Here is a 27533-nt window from a genome sequence, read left to right on the forward strand (position 1 = left end):
TGATGGCATACTAAAATACCTAATACCATTCCACTTCACATGGATAGTTGTAAATTAGTCAGATATCTAATACAAACAAGGAGTTCGTTAAGATATTTATGAAAAACTTGAAATTTCAGGTTAGCTGGAATCAAAAGGTATAAGTAGCTGACTTCCTTAAGCATGATATCTAAAAATTGATGGCATATCAAGATACCTAATATCAGATTTTGTCATATGTGCATTGGTATATTAGTCAGATATCTAATACAAACTCGGAGTTCCTTAAAATATTGGTAGACACTTGTAATGTCATGTTACTTGCAATCAAAAGGTATAAGTAGCTGACTTCCTTAAGGGTGATATCTGAAAAGTTATGGCATATCAAGACACCTATTACCACTCCACTTCACATGGATAGTTGTAAATTAGTCAGATATCTAATACAAACAAGGAGTTCTTTAAGATATTTATGAAAAACTTGAAATTTCAGGTTACCTGGAATCAAAAGGTATAAGTAGCTTACTTCCTTAAGAGTGATATCCAAAAATTGTTGGCATATTAAGATACCTAATATCATACTTCTTCACGTAGATAGTTGTAAATTAGTCAGATATCTAATACAAACTCAGAGTTCTTTAAGATATTTATGAAAAACTTGAAATTTCAGGATACCAGGAATCAAAAGGTATATTAAGTAGCTGACTTCTTTAAGCGTGATATCTGGAAATTTATGGCATGTCAAGATACCTAATATCACTATTGGTCACTTTGATAATTGTAAATTAGTCAGATATCTAATACAAACTCAGAGTTCCTTAAGATATTTGTGAAAAACTTGAAATTTCAGTTTACCTGCCATCAAAAGGTATATGTAGCTGACTTCCTTAAGCGTGCTATCTGAAAATTGATGATATATCACGATACCCAATATCACTACTCGCCATACGTATCGTTGTAAGTTAGTTAAATATATGATATAAACACGGAGTTCCTTATGGTATTCACACGGATCTTGATATTTCATTGTACCGGTAATCAAAATGTATAAGTAACTGATTTCCTAAAGAGCGATATCTGAAAATTCGTGGCGTACCAAAACACCATCTATCACTTCTTGCCATATGTATAGTCGTAAATTCGTCAGATATCTAATACAAACATAAAGTCAAACATAAAGTTTCTTACGGTATTCACACTTAAGTTGAAATTTCAGGGTAACTCGAATCAAATTGTAAAAGTAGCAAATATCTCAAAATGGATGGTATATCAAATGATTGAAGGTCTGAATTCAATCCGTATCACTTTTAAGGTATTCCATGTATAATGAAAGGATAATGAACAGTTTTGAAGGATTTAGATCAACATAAATGTTTATTGTTAAATAATGATGAAAGTGAAGCAGATGAAATTCACATGACTGGTAAATGATTAGAAGCTGACCTTTTTGCACTTTAGACTTTTTGGAAGAGTTGTCTGCCCTTTGTAAAATCAAGAAAAATCTAATTTTCTAAAAATGTGTGTGGTCAATGATTAATTTTATTTCATATTTTCACTAAGAGAAAGTGTTTGTAACTTTCTACCAAGAGATTTGTGTGAAAATATAATTTCTTTTTAAAATATTGTAATAAAACATGCTTTTCCCATATACTTCAATGTTAAATCCTAGGTGAAATAAATCAAGCAGTAAACAAAATTTTGAAAATTCCTACGGTGGATTATTTTTATTTGATGAACCCTTCAAAATGATACCATGATTACAAAAATTCCACCATCCATTTATTAGATATGAAATATGGTCATTACACATTGAATACCTTAAAGTAAACACTCAGTTGAAAAAGTTTATTCGTATTTTGCATTGCAACGTTATGTAATTGGGGATAATTGAGGATGAAATTTCATACGACTCCTCGTCCTCTTTAGAAATAAATCTGATAGATAATAATTTTCAAACTCATTAACCTTTATCTGGTAGCGAGCTATCAATAATTATAACTTTTATATTTTGTAGTAGCTGGCTACGAGTTGCTAACTTTTCTTACTTTTAGTAGCTGGCTACTAGTAACTGGCTACTAGTAGCCAACTTTTCTCTTTTTAAGTAGCCAGTTACTAGTAGCTGGTTACTAGTAGCCAACTTTACCGATCTTTTTTTTTTTTTTTTTTTTACTGTTGTTCCTGCTCATTAATATTACAGACAGAATTCATGAAGTCAGCTTAGCGCTTTTCAGTACTTTGATTATACGATCTCCACGGGCGGATCCGGGAATTGCGGTTACGGGGGGCGCCAAATTATGAGACAGGGGATCTGGGGCCGCCTTGAGGCCCCCAGTGAGCCGAGGGCGAAGCTCTGGTGGGGGCCCAGGGGGCGAAGCTCCCGGAAGCTCCTGGATTTTACAGATTTTATAGGGCTTGAAATATGTCTCCTATTTATAGTCATTTGTACTATTTTCTATATTTTTTATAAGGTAAAATTGTTAATATGATGCAAATTTTAAGGATTTTTTGGAAAAACTTAAGTTCTCCCAATAAAGTAATTCAAGAAATCAAAAGATTATGCCATTTATTTCTCCGGGAAAGAAAGAAATTATTGCTTTTTTAATCGTTTATTACATTTTTTCTAAACAAGATACCACGATTTACCTTAAATTTGAAAATTACCTTAACTTCCGTCACTGATCTCAAGGTGATATCAAGGACTAACTTCTTAGACAAGGCAGTCTTCTTGTGTATTCGAAATACACATACACCGTTCCATACCGTGTACACCCGTAAAATTACTAACTTAACCTAACATACACTAACTACGTAAATAACATATCAGTTTACAGTGTACAGTACCTGGCATTGAGTCATAATTGTTTATTTTTTCACTATATTTCGAGGTTAAAAAGTTTGCCTTGATGATTTCAAAAACTATTCTCAATTATCATGGTATCACAATTTGCTTAGCATCATGGAAAAGAAAATTTGAACAATTTTGCATATATTTCATAATCTTTTCTAAAACTAGGCCTACCTCCAATTATTTCCTCATAATACAAAATTTTCTCTTCATTAAAGTCTCAAAAGCTTACACTCGAACAGCTTTCATTCAACAAACAACAATAGCATAAATTCGATTCACATCTATATTAACAAAAACATCACATTGTCGGTATTTTGTCGCTTACGAAACTTGGGCCGAAACGACTAGGTATCCAAGGCCGAAACGACAAGAGGCCGAAAAAACATAAGGCCGAACGAACCTAGGGCCGAACTGTAAAAAGGCCGAAACAACTTGCATCGTACGGTAACACATAATTATATGCGTTTTGAATCATTGTTTTCCCTTGATATGGTCCAATAATTCTTTTGGGTTGAAAGTATTTTAATGGAATGAAAACTGATTAATTCTAAAATAAACAATTAATTGTGTTTATATTGTGACAGACTCATATTATACATGTATATTGTATAATATGATGGGTATATGTATAAAGAATCGGTTCATTGAATAAAATGCTTAGGCAAGGTAATGTAATTTAAACATGCAGTCAAGCATATAAATTTGGTCACTTTCCCAGTGTAATGGTCTGGGGTATATAATTAAATTTTGGCCAAATGTCCCTTGTGTCTTTTAATTTCATTGGTGTTTTAGTTTGTCTTATGTCATTGGATTGGTCTTGGAGATTTTCCCTCCAAGAGTTCTGTTCTTTGTGGTCAGTCTTTATTCAGTTTTTGAAGAAGAGAGTTGATTTCAGTAGATCTGACATATTTTGACAATTAGACATAGACCGACATTTTTCCTCTTGAATGGTAAGTTAATAATTTATTTCTAATGCTAATCTATTCTATAATTCCTTTACTAAATGTTAAATCTGTAATTTTGCATAAAATTCCTTTTGTTGCCACATTCCTGGAATAAATGATCAGTGAGAGTGAGACTTATATAATGTAAATATCTGTGATAGTAATGTATATGATTCGTCTCACTGTGATATTATTTTAAAGTAAAAGTATGTTTTATGACTTACAAGATATTGTAGATATCATAATTAATTTATAGATCAGACCAGTTTGGTGTCATCTGTAAATATTGTTCACTCGAGCCTATTCCCATAGAATGGTATGCTCACTATATGGTTTTTATTTAATTCAATAATTAATAATGTTAATACATATTATAATGATAATTATTGTAAAGTTTTATGATGAAGTTAAAGTCTATAGGACTTGGGATATTTAATATGTGATGTATACAGGTATAGAGTTATCTCCCTTGATATAGATCACCGATGTAATGCTATAATCGTATATTGGTTGTACATCAGTAATTATGTGAAATTATAGTATTCATGTTTTATATAGCATATTACTTAAAATTGTTAAACATTGTTGTTATAGGGTTTCATCATTGGACAATTCGTGCATTGCATGGTAACTCCTGAATAAACGTCTTGTCGAGAACCCAAACAGGTGTTCCTGTTATTACTTAAGGGAAAGAGAAACCTGTTACAATATCGACATTCAATAGCTAGAGAACACAATTCCAAAGTTTAATCGCATAGATAGAATTCCGGAGAAAACATATTCGTCAACCGACGTTGTGCCTAGTGCTGTGAGAAGTACGAGTGATCAACCGTAACAATGTAAATACTCGGTCATTTCTGCGAGATAAAAATAACTCGCGGAAATGATCGAGTATTCTACTTTCGGTTTCGAATTTGATTCAAAGAAGTCCTAGTTGTTGATTTTCCTAAACTTGGAATGGGAAAATACAAGGAATAAGGTTATTAAGAAGATGGGAACGGTGGATGATGGGAAGGAGAACGATTTACTGGGACAAGATAATGTCAAACCCGCTGTTAATACTGACAATACAACAAACGGGCCTGATGATCAAAACCAAGTTCCGGCAGTTGACCAAAACAAGCAAGACGGTGAACAAAATAATGAAAAGGATGGAAAGAAACAAGAGCGCCCTACAAAAGGAAGATCAAGGGCCGTGGATGAATATACTATTAATTTATACTACCTGCAGGATGCCGATTCGGCCCGCGACGTGATGAGGTCACATGCTCCAAAGTATGCAAGGATATTGGATGAAAAGAGAATATGTAATTATCTTATGAATATATGTCTTCTACAGCTGAAGTTTGATTGTAGTTTAAATAACTTTTTATTCCGAAATAAGTTGATATTATTGTTTACAATTTATGCATTATAACTTTTTAAGAAACAAGCCAAAAGGTTTATATTAATCTCGCTCTCATTATGTTACACGTGAAAGGTGAATGAAAGTTGAAGTACAGTGTATGATAATAAGTCATAGACCAGTTTTTACAGTAATACATGAAAACAAAGACAACGGAAAAAATGCAAGCGGTTTCATTGTTATGCAATCATAATATTTCTCGATCAAAACATCATCAATTCACATGCACAAGAAACAATTGTCTAATTTCGGGAATAGATAAAGATGGTGGTGTCATTTACGGACATTGAATCATTTTTTGGAATACATGGGATTACGAGCTTCGATGCTTCACGCCGACACACTTCATGAATCGCAATAGCATTTTATAAAATGTATGTTTGTGTGCAGAATTGTAGTTTATAACCTCATGTATTTTCAAGAATGAAATTCATATTTACATCCTACTTTCATATCTGTCGAAATTCCAAGTCGTTAAGACAGACATACTATATTGATCAAGATTCATATGCACATTGTTTGCAACCGCGACACAATCTATCATCATGAGGAAATGACTATCATCATAATTTTGTAGATATTGCAAAGATATGAATATGTTGAACATGTTGCATTCTTTAATTAAAATTACATACAACATACTTAGATTACCTTGAGATCTTCACCATAAAAGATGTTCATATAATTGTTATTCAATGGCCTATTCAATTATTTACACATATTAAGAAGGTACTCTACATCGTCATAATGGCTGACCTCCTTTAAAAACATGGATGAAAATATAAATATCAGCAATAATTGTCGATTCGTTTAATAAATTCTCGCCTAGCTGAGTAGCTCAGTGGTTTCATTCATTTCAAATTTCTCTGGTGTAGCACACCTCCTTAAATAAGAATTTGATATCAACCAAACGTTCTTGTATAATTTGTAAATCATTTACATTCTCGAAAACTTTGTATTAGCGGAAAAGTCCTATGTTCTCATAACGCGAAAATAAAGTTCATGAACATAATTGGTGTCTTTATGAACATTCCCAAAATATATGCATCACTGATAAACCCGGTAAGACAAAATCGAAGAAAATATATATTGCAAAACATGTTATACAGTGCACAGTACATAACTATAAATTTGTTCTGTAACATAAGAAGACGTATTATGACAAATGTAATAAATTTTCCATTGTAGCTGACGGTGAGGAACATCCGTATGGAGATTTTATCCACTCATACAATGTATGTATTCAAACAAATGGAGCCCTGGGGGCACGAAAAGTCGAATCTGACTTGTATAACCTGTGGTTTGATAAAAGGCCAGCAAATGAGGTTCACTGTTGGTTGGAGATCCGAAAAAGTAACATGCGAGGTTATGACCCCAACCAGTCATCAATTACAGCAATAGAGGGCATATCCTTCTGTGGTGGTTCCATGTTGTCACCAGTGAAATTTTCTAAACACTGGGATATGAAATCCAGCAATAAAGTTGTGTTTGAAAATGACAAACAACTTTTATCCATAGAGAGCGTGGTACCAAATGGACTTTACTCCGACGTTATAGAGATTCCATATAGTTCAATGCATGATGGTATCGTAGCACACTTACAAAAACAATCTACAGCACTGTTTGTCAATGTGAAATCAAACCCAAAGATATTCAAGAGAAAAGACATAGACAACACCAGAGCAGACGAAAAGCGGGATGTTTGTTTCCAGGGAATCAGCCGAGAAGAGTTTGGAAGGTGTAGTAGCTTTTGTATTGAGTTGCCTGGAAATATACTCAACAATGCGGATTCAAAGACACCGCCAGCCTGGCAAGTTGTTTCTAGATTGAAGCGCCAGGGGTTCGTTGTAGTTTATGCCGATGTTACAGTATTACCTCACAATCCTACCTACTTCCAGTCCCCGTTTGAAGATTTTAACATGGAATATGCATGGATGTGCCTTGTGTCTCAGGGTTTTAAAGTTACTGATCACTTCAATGAAGAAAATATATTATTTGTACGACGTTCAATGAATTGTCTGATGCCAGAGACTCTCTATCGCTTTGCAGCCACAGCAAGCGAACAGCCATTTATTCACTTTGCGCATATGATATCAACTCAAGTGAACGATAAAAAACAGACCAGAGAAGAAGCGGAAGATTTGCCACCAGGTTATTCAATGATCCGTCGTATGGTTTTGACGCCAACAAAACATGTATTTTTCCCGAAGGAACCAATTGTTCAGAATCGCATCATTCGACAATATGAAGAGGAGTATTTCATAAGAATTGTTTTTCGTGATGAAGATTATGAAAGAGTGAGTGCCGTTCAGCCCAATGCTCTTGATTCAATAATTGACGCCATGAAAAACATTTTGCGAGCAGGTTTTCAAATTCTTGATCGTAATTACGAATTTTTAGGATGCTCTAACAGCCAACTGCGAGAGCATGGGTTTTGGTTTTTTTGCCCAAACAATGGCATTTCAGCACAGCTAATCCGTGATCGAAGTGGCGACATTTCAAGGGAGAGATGTGTAGCGTCATATGTATCACGCTTTGGACTGTGTTTTTCCGCCTCTCGTGATACGGTGGACGTCGGTGTGAATCCTGGAGAAGTGGTGAAAGAAAAAGATATCGAAAGAAATGGTTATTGTTTTTCTGATGGCATCGGGAAAATATCGCCGTATCTTGCAAATCAGGTGAGACGATTGTTTATGTGTCCATTTTTGCATTACATAAAAAAACATATGTTGTAGATTTACGACTCCCAAAATCGATCAAGACAAGAAATTTTGTAGAAAACATGTTAGGATTGATCTTATTTGCAAATATCCTTCAAGTCAGTATCAAATTGCATAAATTGGTGCATTTAAGTTGATAGTACCTTTTTAATGCAAACAATTTTAAAAACTCTGCGGAAATCCCACCACTACCAGGGGATTTATTAATTTCATACTTTTTAAGACTTCGTTCAGATAAGTTATCTTCACCTTTCACTTCATTGAGATCAATATCAATTAGTTCTAAATCACGACCCGTGGGGATCCGGGTTAGAATAGGTCCTCAGTACCCCCTTGCTTGTCGTAAGAGGCGACTAATGGGGCGGTCCTTCGGATGAGATCGCCAAAACCGGGGTCCTGTGTAACAGCAGGTGTGACACGATAAAGATCCCCCCTGTTCAATGACCATAAGCGCCAAGCATATGCCTAAATTCTGCAGCCCTTCCCCGCAGTGGTGACGTCTCCATATGAGTGAAATATCCTCAAGAGGGACGTTAAACAATATTTAATCAACTTTGTATTACATACTATTCATTAGAAATGCAAAAACAGAATACTGCAATACAAAGTAGGAGCGAGTAGGAATGAATGGACCCACGGGTGATGGAGAGAGGAACGAAGCGTAATCAACCGTGGGTTTCCGACGATGCTTTTTTATATACTTCCGATTAGGTTGGTTTCCGACGATGATGAAAAAGTAGTCGTAGAGAACATTGTAATCAAAGAACTATATCCTCTTGATGTAATTAAACAAATTTATAAAGGAAACTAGTGCATACAATTAGCAACAATATGATTATTTTCGTAATTTCTATCAATTTTGATCGGGATCGGCACTTTTTTTCCCTCTCGTTTGAATATTGTGATTATATCTTATATTTGGTCATTTTGTTTCAATTTCTTTTCATAATATATTTCTTCGGTATATCTCTTTTCTAACTTGCATGTTTTTGAAAATTCTATTAGTAGATTTAAATGATATTAACAAATAATGTTTTCAATTTTTATAAATATTTTTTTTCTAAAAAATTAGAACGTTTATATCTGAATCTTTTAGGTATGTGTTATTAGATATTCATATCATGTACCAAATCACAGCGAAATTGGGACTCCAGAATATCTTATTTGCAAACAAAACATCTTTTTTATCACTCCGGGAAAAATCCCCCCCAAAATATCATATAAAATAATTGAGAGCTTGGATCACTCTTTCGATGGTGAAATCACACTTCATAAGACAACATTTTAGTGTAATGAGCTACCTTAAGTCGAGATGTATTCTAAATTTATCAGCTTTATATGTTTGGTGACTGTAAAGTGGGCTTGGCGTTCAATTAGTATCCAAATGTTTTCCTGCTATGTTTATTCTTTGTGAATATTCTAACATTACATTTGTAAGCCACGTACTAAATCGTTTTGATAGATACACATGTAGAGAGAGAGAGAGAGAGAGAGAGAGAGAGAGAGAGAGAGAGAGAGTGGTGTGACCGGTCGACAGGTGATGTTTACTCCTCTAGGCACCTGATCCCACCTCTGGTATATCCAGTAATCCGTGTTTGCCCAACCCTGATTTGCGTTCCTTATAGAAGTTATGAGATTGATCACTGTCCGGTATCGTCGGTTTATCATAACAGACCAATATTTTGCTACAGTTTGAATAAACAATTCGCCATTGCGTTAAAATGGGCTTTATTGAAGTAATCAACAAAGAGAGTTAAAGCATACTTGTGTAATAATTCTGTACAAAGTCAACTTTCCACGGAGGATTAACAAATTTTCTCGTATGACTTTTAGTTATCATGTATTTTATTCCACTTTAGGTAAAAAATGCTCTTCAGTTAAATGTGGAACCCTCTGCTTTTCAAATTCGATATGGAGGATGCAAAGGGGTTGTTTCACAGGATCCAAATCTGAGTGAAGACTGTAGCATCCTTGTTATTCGAAAAAGCATGGACAAATTTACATCGACGTCGAGAAATCTCGAGATTTTGCAAGTAACTAATCCAGGTAAGAGACACACTCAAGAGAGAGAGAGAGAGAGAGAGAGAGAGAGAGAGAGAGAGAGAGAGAGAGAGAGAGAGAGATTTAATATTTTCTTTTAAATTTTAGGAAGACTTCATCTAAACAGACAAGTAATCACACTTCTTTCTGGGCTTGGTGTCCCAGATAAAGTTTTCTTGTCACTTCAAGAAGACATGCTCTTTAGCTTGGCAGACATGATGCTTTATGACAAGGAGGCACTAAAAGCGCTCTCAGGGGTATGTGTCTGAAATGTAAAACACTTTTAGGTTTGTATTTTATAGAAGTTATGAGGTTGATCACTATTCATTATCTTTATCTTTTCAAGCTGCGTCAAATAGTTTATGACTGTCAAATACATTCTCTTCTTTTACAGTTATCAATTAATATCAAGTTCAAGAAACTTCAAAAGAGAGGAATCGTCTTTATCAGAGAACCATTCTTCAGATCCATGTTGATAACAATCTATAAGAGCAAAGTTCGGGATTTGATGCGTCGCGCACGAATCCAGTTACCTTTTGAAAATGGTCGTATTATGATGGGGACCATAGATGAAACTCGGACGTTAGAATATGGACAGGTTTTCGTTCAGTATTCATGCGTTCCTGGACAACAACAGAAAGATTCAATTGTGCTCACGGGACCAGTTGTGGTTACTAAAAATCCTTGTTTTCATCCCGGAGATCTCCGTAAATATGAAGCCGTCGATGTCCCAGACTTACACCATATGTTCGATTGCATTGTGTTCCCACAGAAAGGCCACCGACCTCATCCTGATGAAATGTCAGGTTCTGATCTAGATGGCGATATGTATTTTGTATGTTGGGACGACCAATTGTGCAACGTCATTGAAAATCAAGCACCCATGGACTTTCCTAAATCTGAAAAAATTAAATTAGATCACGACGTCATGGTTGATGATATCATAGAATTTCTTGGTGACTATATCAAGAACGACAATCTAGGTATTATTGCCAATGCCCATGTTGTTCACGCTGATAGAGGGGATGTTTTCACCGACGCCTGCAAGCGACTTGCTAAAATGCATTCAGATGCCGTTGATTTCCCCAAAACCGGAATTCCAGCTAAAATGAACAAAGATCTGAAGGTGGATAATTATCCAGATTTTATGCAAAAGACAGATAAGCCACAATATATGTCCAAGAAGGTACTTGGAAAATTATTTCGTCAATGTCGCGCACTCGAGCAAGCTCAGACAAGGAAAATGGACAAGCAAAACATTATACGGAATTTAAGAATTGATGAGGACTTCATCCTGATCGGGTGGGAAAAGTATGAAGAAGACGCAGTGATAACTAGAAACTCCTACAATGATAAACTGAAACAACTTTTAACTTTATATGGTATTGAAAATGAAACTGAAGCCATTTCTGGTATCATTAGAAGACTAAGGCCAAACAGAGGATGTCTTAACAATGAGAAATATGAAATAGGGCAAATAGTGAAAGCAAAAATGTCGGTAGTGAGAAAGAGAACAAGGGAACGGTTTTTTCAAGAGTTTGGAGGCGAGTCCAATATTGACTTAGAACATATAGGAAAAGAGGTATTGTTGAAAGCATCAGCATGGTATCAAATTACTTACCATCAGAGCCCAGACAATCCTGAACCTTTGTTGAGTTTTCCTTGGGTTATTGCGGATGTTTTGGCTTTGCTTAAAGGTGATAAACTTCAGAAAAGAACAGAGACCATTACTAAAGATGTCACCGAAGAAAACGAACAGTTTGAAGACAACCTGTTTGACATTGGATCATCTATAGTTCGTCGATTTTTCTTTACCAAGAGTCAAAGGCAGTTAACTTTGAATAATTTAAAACTTGTTGCAAACTTTGTATTGGGCCTTCTTGCTCCTGTTAAAGGGGCATCTTTCATTCCCGTTGGAACATCCATAGTAGGACTTATGAAAACAGATGAAGTAACACTAGATATCTATATGGATTCAAAACAAAACAGAAAACCTGTATTTGATTTTATTCAAAATTTGCTTTATAAAGAAAATATTAAGATCACAGAACGCGGTCCTTGTCCTAGATACAGTGTCAGACTCGGTGACAATTTATATTTTGTCAGATTTTCAACAGACGTAAATGTTTTGCGGAGATCTGTATTTCTCAAAACTTTCATTGAAGAAAACAAAGAGATTGTCCCGGCTATTTCGTTCCTTTTAGATTGGGGAAGAAGAACTTTCGTTGTTTCTCCAACTAGATCGGGACATATTTTTGATGAAATTACTTTTGCGATGGTCGTCAGCGGATGTGTTTTAAAATTGAAGGATCTTCCAAAGCACAAACTTTCACACCCAAAGATCGTAGGGACAGGTGTTATCAGTGCTGAAACAATGCACATGATCGAAGTCGATGATATTCCTGCAAGTAAAACCAAAACTCTAGCAAAAATCGTCATGCAGTTTTTCAAAGATTATAGGTCTATACTAGCTGAAAATGTCGAGAAAGGGATAATTCAGTTTATCCCGGACCCATCCCATAAAAACGAAAACAAAAATCTCTTGAAACATCCGCTAAGTCAAAATAATACAACTTCATTGCTGAATGAAATGCTTTGTGGCTATCAACAAATAGCAGAAAAAAATAGCATCGATTCCTTTTTTGGGCATGTTGAATTTGATGAAGGTCACCTGGTGTTAAATCTTCCACTTGATACTTGGGATTCCCTTTTCTTTGCCGAGGCTTATATTGAGAGACAACTGTCTCGGGCAACACGAGCAGACATCAACATTCGGAGAACAAATTTTAGAGAAACGAAAGGGATTATTTTAGAAGCATGGGGAAGCTCCGAACAACTTTGGAATGTGAACAAATCATTACAAGACCTAGGCGAGAAATCTTCAAAGTTTGTTTCGACGCTTGCAAGAGATAGAGCATTCATTGAAGGAGCTTATGTGACTTTCTTTGAAGGCAGCAGATCGAAAAGTGACATATTAGATTTTCAACATTATACCGGAAAAATACAAGAAGACCACAAGCATCGAGGCCCCGCACATCTTCCATGCTTGCTCAGCGTTTCAAGGAACGTCGATCCATCATTAGAACATGTTTACGATAATGATCCAGATTGTCAAGAATTTCAACGTGCATTTTTAGAGCAACTACATGTTGTCAGAGAAAACTATGATGTTACCTATCATGGCGTCCTTCGTTTGGCAATTACATTCGGTAAAGTGTATTTAGTAGATGTAGACGTAGGTCAGATGACAATTAAAGATTTGCAAGAAAAACTTCATCGGAAACATTTCATCGAAAGGAAAGAATTTCACTTATACCAGAGGGTTCGGGGTCGTGGCAGAGGACGAGGGCGACGAAGAGGGGAAAGCTACAGTAAACTTCGAAACAACTTCCCTCCGAGACGAAGGAAAATTAGCAGTTCATTTATTCCATGTAATTGTGATCCCAGAAAAGTTGAAGAGTTTCTCGAAGAGATGGGATTCAAAAAGGCTGGAAAGGAAAAGAAGTATCACGTTAGTGTAGGAACTGGCGAAGCCGATTTCGGTAAACCTCATACTGGTCTCTGTGTCCTAGATCGAGACTTTCGCTTCATCCATTTCCGTTTATCAGATCTTAAATGGTTAGCTGGCGACATCGTTCGACTAAAGAACGACGAGAATAAGGATATTTTAGATGTACGATGCAAGCTGCAGTCAAGGAGAATTCTTGATGTGGAATCTGTGCGGCAAATGAGTGACATAAAGGGTCTTCTTGATGAGAATTTCCGTTTGGTGGAAGTGTACGGCAATGGTCTTCGTGTTTCTCCCGATTTCAAAGACAGGGTGTCATTTCTTCGAGAAAAACAAGTTAACTCATATTCTTACCCAGATTTGTCTGATGAGCAGGGCATCTGGCACAATATGAAAATAGATGTGGCGACCGTGAAAGAACATTCCGGATACAACAGCATCACCGGGACGTTTTCTGACACAGTCGAGAGAACAGAGGTTACAATGCTTCCCAAACTCCCAGATCTCAGTTCTAATGATGACGAGTTGAAGACATATGCCAGAAAAACATGGAATCTTGCTTTGTATATTGGTCACAGATTTGAGTAATACGATTTCGTGGCTTATTTCATACTGTGTTGTGTTATTTTAGAATAACGAACATCTGCCATTGCACAGTCGCCTGTAAATATTCATATATACTGCTACTATAGATGTAGATTGATTTGATCTGATGTATGTTTAATTGTTTGCGATAAAATTGTGCAAATTGTTACATGTATCGGTAACAAGTGTTATAATGGGCGTTGTAGAATTTTTTTTCTTTTCATATCGTTATGGTATAAAGATGCATCTAACGCATTTTATTATTGTTTAGTATGCTTTGCCATTGGTATTTTGCGTGTGAATGGAGGAAGCTATCTTTCAACACAAATCCATTAGCATGACAAGGTTATTTAGAGGGACATTGGTTCACTCTATTCGTAATTTGCAAGATTATACACAATACCGCTATGTGTGCATATGTAATATTTTTTCAACAAAGACAGGCTTTGGATTTTGAGTCTGGATTTAGTCATGATTTAATTTGGTGGAAGGAGTGCTCACAGTCTTGTCAGAGGTTCATAATCTCCCATGAAGCGCTCTTTCACATGGGCTGTTTCAAATAGCAAATAATTCATTCTGCTATCTTTTCCAGTTTGGATCTTTGGTAATTAAAATTATCCGAAACTGTGCAATTGTCTGAATGTTACATGTGTATGCTGTACATGTTTATGTCTTTTGAATTAAACGCTCAAACTATTCATTTACATAGTCTAATCAATACGTGTTAGGAATTTAAATCAAACCTTGCTCATTCTGACGATTGAATATAGTTATTCACAGTAGTCCGTCATCGTGATAGTTTGCAGACCACTTAGGAATTCATCACATGACTCATTATTTTATACTTATAGTATCTCTTGTAAAGGTTAGCCAAACGTCCAGACTTTGTCGTGTCCGAAGTTAAATGTCGCACTCTTAGTAAAAGTTTGGATTGATTTGTATGCAATGTTAGTGATCAAGATTAGATTTATTGTGGTTCATAATTTAAAGATGTGCTGGACAGAAATGTCAAAACCATTTTCAGCTATTTTGTAATATTTATATTCTTTCTATGTGGTTTTAAAAGAATGAAATGATTGTATGGTTTGTATGTATATTAAAATATGCGTCATTGACCTGTCAGTCTATTGTCATTTGTTGATGGTCTTAATCTTTTCCACAAACATTCATCAATTTTACACTGAGATATATGGTTTCAGCAGCTAAAATGCTTAGTACTGAAATTTTAAGACAATTAATTGACAATTTGAAGACAAAATGGTATATCAAGGACTTTACACTGTGACCCGAGAAAACATTGCTAACGGCGAGTGTGACCAATCGACAGGGGATGCTTACTCCTCCTAGGCACCTGATCCCACCTCTGGTAACCTTAACGTGACGTGATATTACAGGGGATGCTTACTCCTCCTAGGCACTGATCCCACGTCTGGTATCTTCAGGAGTCCGTGTCTGCCCATCTCTTAATTTTGTATTCCTTATATGTATGCGTTTGATCACTGTTCGTTATCTTCGCCTTTCTTAACTCCAATTCTATGAAATTTATTGTCTCTTATATAAAACATTTAATTTCTTTAAAATGAATCTTAAAACAATATAGCTGCAGACGAAAACAGTTCTTGTGGTGTTACAAAACGTTCTTGGGGGAGATTTGAATTTTGTAAGAAAGAATAACTCTTTGTTATTTTATTTTGAACCCGCCTTTTAGTAGATTTGAACATATTCTATCGTGTAACAAGTTTGATGTGGATTAGACTTGAATCGCATACTTATTGCCTATACAACATGTCATTTATGTTTATAACACTTTCTATTTATGTTGGAAGACATTTAAAATTGTATACAGTCAATATTTCGATGTTTTACATGTTTGCCTTTCACTGTTCTATGTAATTCATTATACCCACCATGTTGTCAGTCTTTACGAACGTTGTTTGCTTTCTGTAATTTCATTGGCTAAGAGGCTTAATGCTGGCTTATCAAATTGAGTGTGTATTTTTAGCATTTTATTGCTTTGTCAGACTTGCATGTATATAAGGCGTGACACACGGGAGATTCACACACACTTTCTCTGTGATAGACTCAAGAACTTGGGTTCAGGCTTTTCAAAGAACTGTGTGTTCGATTCTTTTGCTTACGTAGAGCAGGGTTTCTCAACACGCAGTATGTAAAACTAACATAGAGTTAGGAAACAACATTTTAGGAGTTTTCTTGACAAAATGTAAATATCCTAGCAGTGAGAGTTTTACGTTGGTTCATAGTAGAATTAGCTATCTCTTACCTGAATATTTTTCATAGTTAGTACTTATATATCTAGGCTACCTCAATATTTATATTTAGCCTAAAACTGTATTACTTTGAGGTGTGTAGGGAACGCTGGTGTAGTAAACTATGTTTTTCATTGTGTATGGAAGCTCGTTAGTATCCTAACTTTAGATTTCTTTTATTACTACGGTACATATTTTTCGTAACTCCGGTCTTTTATTTCGGGTAAATTTTACATTCCTCTCAGGATATATTCGTTCATTTTCATTGGAAAACTTATTATTTGTTATTAAATAATCTTAAACTATATTTACTTATACTAAAATAAATGTGTAAATTTTACATGTCTTTTCATTTCAAACAAGGCATGGTGTTGAACATAATCTAGGGATCAACCGAACCAGGGTACAACACGGAAACGGTGTTTCATAATTTATGTAGCATGATAAGTCCTTCTGATCCCAAGTACTATTGACAGTGAGTTCCTTTAAGACAATATATAACTTGTGCTTTGGGAGAAGCTGAACTTATTTCAGTCCCAGCACACACACAAGCTTCCTGCTGCATTTTTTGGTGCATGCCGTGTGGATCAGGATTTATGTGTTACATTTTGGTGGTGTATACACATTGGGGTTGCCGTTACAATTGTATAGATATATAAAGGGATTGGTTACAAGTTCGAACAACTTACAAAACCTCTCCCATCTATTGTTTGATAATTACCCTTGATTAGTGCCTATGAAGTATGTAGATAGATTATCCTTTGGTTTTCTTTAGAACCCGTCGGTTGATGGTTGATAAAATGTCACTTCAGTTTGTATGTGATTTATATCCAATTCGATAATTTTTCATTCATATAGAAACATCATCGGCTGTAGGTGAAGTGTCATAACGATGATTAATGCGCAACGCCGTAGTAATGGGGTTCTATATCGTGCCAACGCCTACCACGATGGGGGGGGGGGGGGGGGTCTCCATTCAGAACGTCGTATGAAAAAGACCCATTATATGATTTTCACTTCCTATGTCAGCCGCTTTAGGCTTTACTACCTATCCCAAAACGTTTTCGGTTTTATACTGCACCGATATAGATCTAACAATCTAGCACACTCGGTTTAACCGGCGACACACTTGATTCATTGATTGTATGTTGTTTAACGTCCCGCTCGAGAATATTTCACTCATATGGAGACGTCACTACTGCCGGTGAAGGGCTGCAAAATTTAGGCCTATGCTCGGCGCTCATGGCCTTTGAGCAGAGAGGGATCATTATCGTGCCACACCTGCTGTAACACGGGACCTCGGTTTTTGCGGTCTTATCCGAAGGACCGCCCCAATTAGTCGCCTCTTACGACAAGCAAGGGGGTACTGAGGACCTATTCTAACCCGGATCCCCACGTGATGCGACACACTTGATTGTGAGTCGGAATTGCGCACGCATCCCGCTGACTTAGTGGGGGAAAATGATAGGCGCAGGTGGCTTCAAGATGGCGTCATAGGAGACAGTAGTATCGAGAGTATCATTCCCCGTTCACAAGCGCCTTTTTACAAACGGTGTGGAAAATTTTCATTTATGCACGTTTTGCACCTGGGTGTATTTTAATGTATCTAAGCGGAGGAAAGTGGGATGGGCAAGATTTGCACGTCGTATTTTAACTCCTAGTGCAAAATTTGAATCTAATACAAATTAACTTTTACAAATGTGGTATATTTTCAATCATGTGAACACACATTTATGCAATTTATTGAAATTGTCAATAAAACCTAGCTTGATTTTCTTTAAAATTGCATCATGCTCTATATTGGAGAGAACAGTGACCTTTTGCCACAATTGTATGTCAGTAAGTTCAAATATCATTTTGAATTAGCATCGTTTTAACAAGAAATTACAAAACTTACAGCTACATATGATAAGAAAAGCCATCAAAATACACCTATTTTGGTCAGAAATAGCGAACTTAACACTGATTTACGCACAATTTGCTAGTGCATGTACATCAACTAGGCCATGCGTAATCTTAAACATCATGGTCAGCTTGCGTAAACTTTTATAGAGGGCAAAGCCCTCTCACGGCCCGAAGGGAACTCTCCCTATAGGTAACACATATATACATGTTTAAAAGGAAAATATAGGAAAACAATGAAAAATTAAACCATACCTATGGAACTTGAAAATCTTAGTACTAATGGCGTCGATTCGAATACTATCGCGTGGACATGGAATGTTCGTGGACATGTATTTCTCCATTTTGAATCTCGTCTACCCTAGTTCCATTCTCTCACCAGAGGGCGCGCTACGTTGTGGAGCGTAGCGTAACGCCCTCTGGTGAGAGATTGCCCTAGTTCACGTCGTTCTAAGATGTTACATAAAATTCGTAAAAGCATGTAAATCTTATTTTCTTAATCATATATAATCACTCCACCATTAACGCCACGTTATATTTCCCGCGTTCAATATATAGGCGGATCAAATATCCAAAATTAGGATGCTTTGATACAGCTCCGTCCTCATGCTAACTTCGGGTTGTTTTCGTTCTGTTTTGGATATAGATACTAATGCCAAAATTTGTTTGCTTCGCCCTCAAACACGGTCACGCCGTAAAACATATTAATTTCTTACGTTTTCAGTTATTCTTCACAAAGCATGCCGATATTCTGTTAGTTTTCTCTTGTTTTTGTACAAAATAAATGTTTTTATTAGTCATTAATATATATTCCTAACCCATTGAGAGATTTTGAGAGAAAAAATGGTTACAATCACTTTCACAGCTAATGCCAAAATGGAATGTAAATTTTAAAAAACTGTATTTAAAGGGATAGTATATAAGTCATTTTGTTCAAATTTTTTGAAGGAATCATATGAGTCATTTTCGGTAAAAAGATACCTCAATCGTAAATTGAAATGCTGACGGGGAACGTTGCCGAAATATTTTAATCGGGATCGGAGTTGTGACAATTCTAAACCGCCACGTTGATCGATTACTTCCCCCTTGCTTCAGTTTTTCTCAGACGCCGGCTTGTGGACTGCACTGAGGAATAGAAAGGTTTGGCATGTTATAATGTTACAAGACATTCTGTATTTGAATTTTGTCATCTGCTGTAATTTAGAACAACGATATGTTTTGCTATGAACGTGTGTAATGTGATGTGCCCATCTTGGCAAGCGAATTTGATTTTCATACGGCATACGTGGCAATCATTTTCCAGAAAAACAAAAAGAAATATCAAACTGTGAAAAGTCATAGGAAACAAGAATCTGTGAAACTCTTGATTTTTAATGAACTGAATAATTTGACTTGGTCTGCTACATTATTAAGGTTGTTCGGGTTGTACATCATGTATATACAGTAGGCATAATTAGTATTCTGCTGCATTTGATTAACTTACATACCATACCTGTCTCATATGTTCGCTACTATGTGAGAAAAAAAGTTTATATTCTTTTAATTTTATTAAAAGTAATTCAATAACCAGTGTATTAGTCGATTTATAGATGAAGCCATGTTTGTATTAACAAGCTAGCATCCTGTCAGGAGTTTGATAATAACACTGTAACACCCAATCTGTGGCCATGATACTCTCCCACTCTCTGGCCATGATACTCTCCCAATCTCTGGCCATGATACTCTCCCAATCTCTGGCTGCGATACTCACCCAATCTCTGGCCGCGATACTCTCCCAATCTCTGGCCGTGATACTCTCCCAATCTCTGGCCACAATACTCTCCCAATCTCTGGCCATGATACTCTCCCAATCTCTGGTCGTGATACTCTCCCAATCTCTGGCCGTGATACTCTCATTGACATAACATATTCGTACACACTACTTGGCCTTTATTTTGTGTTTAAGAATTTTACAGGTTGGGAACACTTCCCCTATAGCGAGATCTTCTCACTAAAACACAGCTATCCCTCTTTAGCGAAAAGTAAACATTACCAGAAACAGGTGTTTTGGTGCCTTTTTAAAAAAAAAATAATGACAAAACTCCGTGCAATGCTGAATAAGTGCAACACACACTCAACATGATTTGAATTGTGTAGAGCTATAAAATTGACAACACATTCAAGAAATTTCATATCAATGTTGCTGCATATGACTGATAAGAGGGTAGGAGTCTGAAATTCAATGCACAAGGTGTTTTGTTTTGATTTATATATTTGCAGAAGTATCAGACATTTTAGCACTTTTTCTTTTCAAGTGCTTCATTGATTACGCACCCCAGGGATTTTTTAAGGGTCTGTAGGGGGCCGAAATAAGGCCCCATTCCCAATGCTAAAAAGCAGGTATTTTCCCCAATTTTCGCTTTTAAATTCCCAAACAATGAAATCAAAGCAGGGTAGTCTTTTTGTTAAAAAAAATCTTTTGCACAGTCCCACATATTACAATTTTTGCTTAAAAATTGTTAGTACGTAAACTTAATTTTTTGGCCTCTTGATTATTTAAAAGAGATTACCTTTGACTAAATTGCAAGTCAGAATGAGTCCAATCATACTTTAATGCTCTGGTTTGGTTTTCTCCCTACTTCTTTGTATGGAATAATTTTTTCCCAATTTCAAGCAAATGTCGCTAATATCCCCAATTGGGAAGGCCCAGAACCTTGAAATCAAGACCTTAAAAAAACCTGCACCCACAACCCATGTTGTCACATCACAGAAAACATTTCAAAGAAAACAACACAAACTGGCATGCTAGCGTGTGGCAGAAAACAACACTTGCGATAGATTCTGTTGTTAAGCTAGTGTAAATCCAATGTACGACAAATAAGGAATTTTTCTTTTTCTAACAAAATCTGGAGAATTGGGGTAGGAGTGGGGCCCTTCTTCAGCAGTTCAGACAACAAGGTAGTCTGTGAATCAGATAGGAATGGAACCTAATAGGGCAGGGGACCTAAATGTTACAAAATGTGTAGACTATTTTTGTGTAAATCCATAAAAGTTTTAGGTCATTACTAGTATTAATGAAGTAAAACATTGGTTTGCTGTTCTTCCTTGACTTTCGCCCTCTTTGAAGACATTTTCACTCAAATTTCTGTCAGTGTCTGCAATCTTGTAACTAAGTAATTTTGATTGGTCGAAAGTTTCCTTTTAACCTTACATTTACTATTGATTGAATGCTTGTATTTTGACAACCAAGAAAGATTAGCAATTATTTTCGTGTAGCCATTAAACACACCAGTCAGTCACTCTGTCCAACAAACTAAATTTATAGTTCTCTGTCATTTAATTAGTGTTTGCTGCACTGGGACATTTCTACAGTGGTAGAGTTCTCTGTCCTTTAGTTAGTGTTTGCTGCACCGGGACATTTCTACTGTGGTAGAGTTCTCTGTCCTTTAGTTAGTGTTTGCTGCACTGGGACATTTCTACTGTGGTAGAGTTCTCTGTCCTTTAGTGAGTGTTTGTTGTACTAGGTCATTTCTACTGTGGTAGAGTTGTCTGTCCTTTAGTTAGTGTTTGTTGTACTGGGACATTTCTACTGTGGTAGAGTTCTCTGTCCTTTAGTGAGTATTTGCTGTACTTGGACATTTCTGCTGTAGCAGAGTTCTCTGTTCTTTAGTTGGTATTTGCTGTACTGGGACATTTCTACTGTGGTAGAGTTCTCTGTCCTTAAGTTAGTGTTTGATGATTGCTTGCAATATTTATTAATTTCTTTTATCTTTATTTTCTGTAGAGATGAAGCTGTGGGTTTTAGCTGTTCTGATCAGCTGTGCTGGTTACAGTGTATCGGAGGAGGACAACGTCGCCAGACTGCTAGCCTCCAAAAATGTCCTTAACCAGTATCTTGTAGAAGGCAGAGATTTAACTGTAGAATATACTATTTATAATATTGGGAGCAGGTAAGTTTTCTGTAGTCTTTAGATATTGAAAAGCTCAATATATGAAAATGAATCTGAAATGCATATATGTCAAATTGATTTGGAATAGTCAGGGTTGGCAAAAAAGTGGTCAATATGAGTATTGACCGGGCCGGTGGTCAATACTGGTTAATACTGGTCGATCGAAAATTATTTGGTCATTATAGTCTGTGTTATTTATTTTGAATGTTTAAGTGACCATTATGGTAAATACTGTAATTCATAACATGCACCATCAGTTTATAATATACAAGTTTATAAGTCATAATATTAAATAAATATTGTACTTGTAAATGCCTCTGTTAAATTGGGGAAGATGTAAAAGTTTCTGTTCAAATTCCTTCCTAATAAGTATTGTTTCATCAATCTTTATTTTAACTGTTGAATAAACATTTGAGGGGGTGGGTTGGTAATGTTTCATAACAATAACACACACACACACTGGTCATCTCTGGTCCCAGTCTATGCTTATGAACACCTGTCAACTCTGCTTCCTGTGCTCAGATAATGTCCAGCTACCTTTTATTCTTAATCTGTCCAGGTACAGGTATTAAGAGGTCTGTCTCCAATCATCAAGCTATGCTATAGAACTGTGACCCTCTGGTAGGTACTGAAGATATTTCGGTCAGTTTCAGCAAACCAAATATATTAAACTTATGAAATTACATTTGATTATCTAATGAAAAATATTAATCAACAATTGATCCATATAATGAAAAGACTTAATTTATCTTTATCTTTGCAAGAAATGTACAAAATAGTTTTAAATCACAATTGACCAGTATTGACCACTTGGGGAGTATTGACCAGGATGGTGAAAACCACTGGTTAAAACCGGGGGCGGTTTTAACCGTCCAACCCTGGGTATAGTTATATATGGGTGTCCGGGTAGCACTCTTGCTTCTCACCACTGCGACCCAAGTTCGATCCCCGTGATCGGCAGTGGTTGTAGGTGAGAGGGTATGGCGGTCGCCTGCTCGGACACGTGGGTTTTCTCCGGGTACTCCGGTTTCCTCCCACATAAATGACCCCCTAGCGCAAACATCCGTGCATCAAAAGGACCCCATTGGAAATAAGCTTGCGAGCTTAATGGGTTATCCTTGGTATCTTATGTATGTATGTATATATCGAATAAAATTCATTTATGAGGTAGTATACATATCTGATCTATTGCATGCATAAACCTAGGATCAAATCTTGGGTGTCCAAATGACCTCTATTTAATTGTAAGCAGATAGACTAAAGAACTTAATTTCGTCGTGGATTATGAGGCATGCTAATGGGCATGTGTCACAGTTTATAAAAATCGCTGTAGAGATGGTATTCTAATATCAAACATTTATCTTTTCAGTGCTGCTCTAGACGTAAATTTAAAAGAGGAGGGTTTCCCGGAACAAGATTTCGAGGTTGTGAAAGGAAACTTGAATGTTAAATGGGAAAGAATCGCACCGTATCCTTACACACAATAACAATGTCATCACATCTTCCTTTAACACACAATAACATGTCATCACATCTTCCTTTAACACACAATAACAATGTCATCACATCTTCCTTGGAGATAACCATAGTACTCTTATTTTTGGGGTTGGTGGGGATGTATGTTGCTAGGTATTGCACTCTTTGTAAGGAAGTAAATTTCAGTCTTGAAATTGTAAGAAAATTTACTTAGGCTTACATTAATTATCATCAGTGATTTTTCAACAATTTTCAAAAGAGGGTCGTGTGGCATTCGAATTGGGAAAAATTGTTGACATTTCAATCAAATTCGAAAAAACCAATATTATCGTAAATAAGCTAAATATATCATATCAAACAAGTAATCAAATACAAATTGATGTCATTCTTCCTTTATTTTACATATTTAACTTTCTTTTCTTTAAGCTCTTAAAATTTTCAATTATTCGATATAAATCATCAAGAATTGATGTGTCTTTGTCATGTCATGTAAACTATTCACATCAAACTTATTTCTCAAAAAATGCGTACATTGTCGCAAGTTTTTATTATTGGGAAAAGTGCATTTTAGGAATTGGTAATTCTTGGGAGGGGAAAGGTCCGATATTCAGATATAAAATGTGTCTTCAAAAATCACCGATTATTATTTGGTTCTGTCATAACAGAATGTACATCTCCTAGATTCTGAGACTTAGAAATGTTTGAGTTTGCAACATTTTCTATATAGTTACTAATGCCAAATATTCATTCCTTGGTACATGTAGTAGGAGTGTTGTATAACTCTTAAAAAACCATTTTAAATTAGTTTTGATAACAAAAAGGGAAAGTGTGATATTACCAACTACACGGAATTTGTTAGACATTTACAGGGGAAAATGGATTGGTCATCTAGAAATTTTTTTATAATTCTCAACCAAATGTCATGGTTTTGTATTTCCAGTATTATAATACTTCTGTTTTTCAAAATAATCATGTTTCGATTGAAATATGTACACTTAATAAATCAAGGATAGACATGAATGTCAGAATTTCAGTCGATAAAGACATTTTACACATTAGAAATTTTGGTCTGGTAAAATTACTCTTAGTCTGGTAAAGCTAGATTGTTTATCAGACTGAATGTCCTTTAAACGTAGCCTGTATACAAATGCATAGTGTCCTCAGATGAATTTTGATTTGAACTAGGGGTGCAACGATTGCTTGACGATTGATACGTATCATGATACTTTTAAGATGCTATGAATAATAACAAATGCTTTTGGGATCATTTAATTGCACCTTACTGTTACAACTGCATGTTTTTCTTTTAAAAGATCAAAACATTGACATTATATACCATTTTCTTCCATTGCACGGAATCCAAAATGCTTCCATATTGGAGATTTTATTGGTCGCAGTGGGAGAAATAATTCAGTGGCACGGTCAGCACCACATTTTCCATTAATGGAAGCAATTTTACAACATAATTTTACAAGCCAAATCGAGCGGTTCAAAATAATCGGGACAGAGGATACCTAAATGGTATAGTGTAAGGTACTGTGAATCGAACCGTAGCATATTATTACCATGATATACTGTCTCATGGTTAATCACTGCTCCCTAAATTTGAATATATTTTATTGTATAAATGTGTTTGATATACAAAAGGATTGGAAATAAGTTCTCACAACTTAGTTCCTTTTCTGATGAATTTTATTATAGGAGTTTCAATAATTCTAGCCCAGTGGGTACATTTAATTAAGCTTAGTGTAGTGGGTACATTGAACTAAGCCCAGCGGCTACATTGAAGTAAGCCCAGCAGGTACATTAAACTAACTTTTTGAGGAATTGCATATGAAAAGTACAGTGTATACAAAATTTTGTATTTTATAAACAAGTCCTACATGAAAGGTGAAGATAACAAAGAGTGATACATTTATTATGTTCATGTCAAGTTGTGACATCAATGATCAATGTTCGTTTAGCAAATTTGAAATAATTGCAGGAAAGTTTTATGCATACATATACCAATATGATCACAATCTAAATAATTTGTTACTTGATATTGTATACCATGCATACATGTACCAACATGGATCAAGTTCTAAATAATTTGTTCCTTAATAATGCTCTTCAGTGGCACTAATGTGTCCCATGCTGTGGTGTTCCGTCCATTGCAGTTCGGCTACTTCAACTTCAGCGCAGCTGAGGTCTCTTACAAACCCAGCGAAAACTCGGCAACAGAACTGGTAAGTTTACAGGGAAAACTCGGCAACAGAACTGGTGAGTTTACAGAAAAACTCAGCAACAGAACTGGTTAGTTTAATGAAAAACTCAGCAACAGAACTGATAAGTTTACAGGAAAAACTCAGCAACAGAAATGGCACGTTTACATAAAAAATATACAAACTCAGTGAAAACTTGACATTAGAACTGGTAAGTTTACAGAAAAAACACAAACTCAGCAAAAACTCGACAAAAGAACTGGTAAGTTTACAGTAAAAATGGGAAGTAAATTGTATCAAGAGTGAAAGCCAAGCATGTTAATAGTTTACTGGATCATTTAATGTTGTAACAACATACAAAGGGATACTAAATGCCAGAAAATGATCAGGTTTCTGTAAATTTTCTGTTTATAGATATCATTACTTCGGCTTATAGAAGTAGTAACTGAAAACTAGGTAAAATCCATGATTTTCGTCTTGTTAATACATGTATTGAAATTATGTTGATGTATAGTAAAATTACTAGCAATATGTATTTTTAAGAATGTGTTTAAATTTTTTGGTGTAGATTGGATTTACCAGTGCCCCAGGAGAGGGAGGTATTGTAGGCAGCAAAGACTTCGACAGGAAATTCTCACCTCATGTTGTAAGTACTGAACTGTGTAAACAATTGTTGAAAATGTAAAGGCAGCTGTTATGTATTACAGTATAAAGTTGTTTAAACAGACGTTACTGTAGTAAAAAAAGAGAGAAAAATCGTTGAAGCTATCGGTTATCGAATGTGGGACCATTGCATTCTTAGTTAGAAAAATCATTTGAATTAGTCAAAGCTGTATTATACATGAATGGATTTTGTAAAGCTCTGAAAAAGACACCCCCCCCCCCCCCCCCCCCAAATGGAGAGGGATACAATCATACAATTGCAGCTAAACAAAGTGATACATGTGATTTTATGATTTATTTTTTTTTTCAGCTGGACTGGATGGTATTCGCTATCATGACACTTCCTTCACTTTGCATTCCATTTCTACTATTCTTCAGAAGTAAAAGCAGATACGACACACCCAAGCCGAAAAAGAACTAAATATTTATACTTCATGTTTTTACAAATTTTTTTTTTCAAAATTTTTTACAATAAATTCTTTTTTAAAAGTGTCATTTGAGTTATTTTTGTAATTTTTTAAAACAGTATCCGAGTGAAAGAGTAAGAAAATAATTTTTATGAGATAGGTGTGATATCAAGGTAACTTTATGTTAGGAAGAGTTACTTTTCTTTTAGTAGCAGAGAATGTTCAAACACGGCTGAACATGATTACTGACACAAGAAGGCAGCTATAGTTTCAATGCGTTTGTGAAACAGTTGTGTAGAAACAATACTAATTGACACTTATAACAGAGTAAAACCAATATTATTGATTGTTACAGATGTTCCTATGTATTTTTATTCTCAGTTTGCATAAAACTTATTTGTAATCCTAAGTTGATTATATAAATTCTATGTCAAAATTATAAGTTTTGCAGTGTGACCGTTAAGACGAGCGAAGACCCCAACATCTTTCAATGCTACTTTAGACATTTTAAAAATCCGCCAATTCATTCAATGTGGGAAATATAACGCGGTCGATGTACAAACACTTGCATTGTGAAGTCATTAGCTGCAACTTTTTTTTAAATTTTCTTTTCTCTCTTCTTCTTTCAAACCAAACAATTTTCAACAAAACGTACG

General features: G+C 35.6%; 1 protein-coding gene across 2 annotated transcripts; it reads left to right on the forward strand.

The window, feature by feature from the left end:
- Positions 1-1846: 1846 nt before the first annotated feature.
- Positions 1847-26965, forward strand: LOC125649618 (uncharacterized). 2 transcript variants are annotated; one of them, XM_048877281.2, is made up of 10 exons: positions 4484-5078; positions 6365-7854; positions 9756-9942; positions 10045-10193; positions 10331-13855; positions 21964-22127; positions 23497-23595; positions 25720-25831; positions 26376-26453; positions 26781-26965. In XM_048877281.2, exons 1-10 carry the CDS (start codon positions 4763-4765, stop codon positions 26889-26891), a joined length of 6231 nt encoding a protein of 2076 aa, XP_048733238.2. In that variant the 5' UTR covers positions 4484-4762; the 3' UTR covers positions 26892-26965. The 2 variants fall into 2 exon arrangements, with proteins under 2 accessions (XP_056022217.1, XP_048733238.2); XM_056166242.1 differs by lacking the exons at positions 21964-22127; positions 23497-23595; positions 25720-25831; positions 26376-26453; positions 26781-26965 and adding an exon at positions 1847-4087 and having other exon boundaries at positions 4366-5078; positions 10331-15145.
- Positions 26966-27533: the final 568 nt, after the last annotated feature.

This window comes from Ostrea edulis, chromosome 5, assembly GCF_947568905.1.
Source record: "Ostrea edulis chromosome 5, xbOstEdul1.1, whole genome shotgun sequence".
Classification (NCBI taxonomy): domain Eukaryota; kingdom Metazoa; phylum Mollusca; class Bivalvia; order Ostreida; family Ostreidae; genus Ostrea; species Ostrea edulis.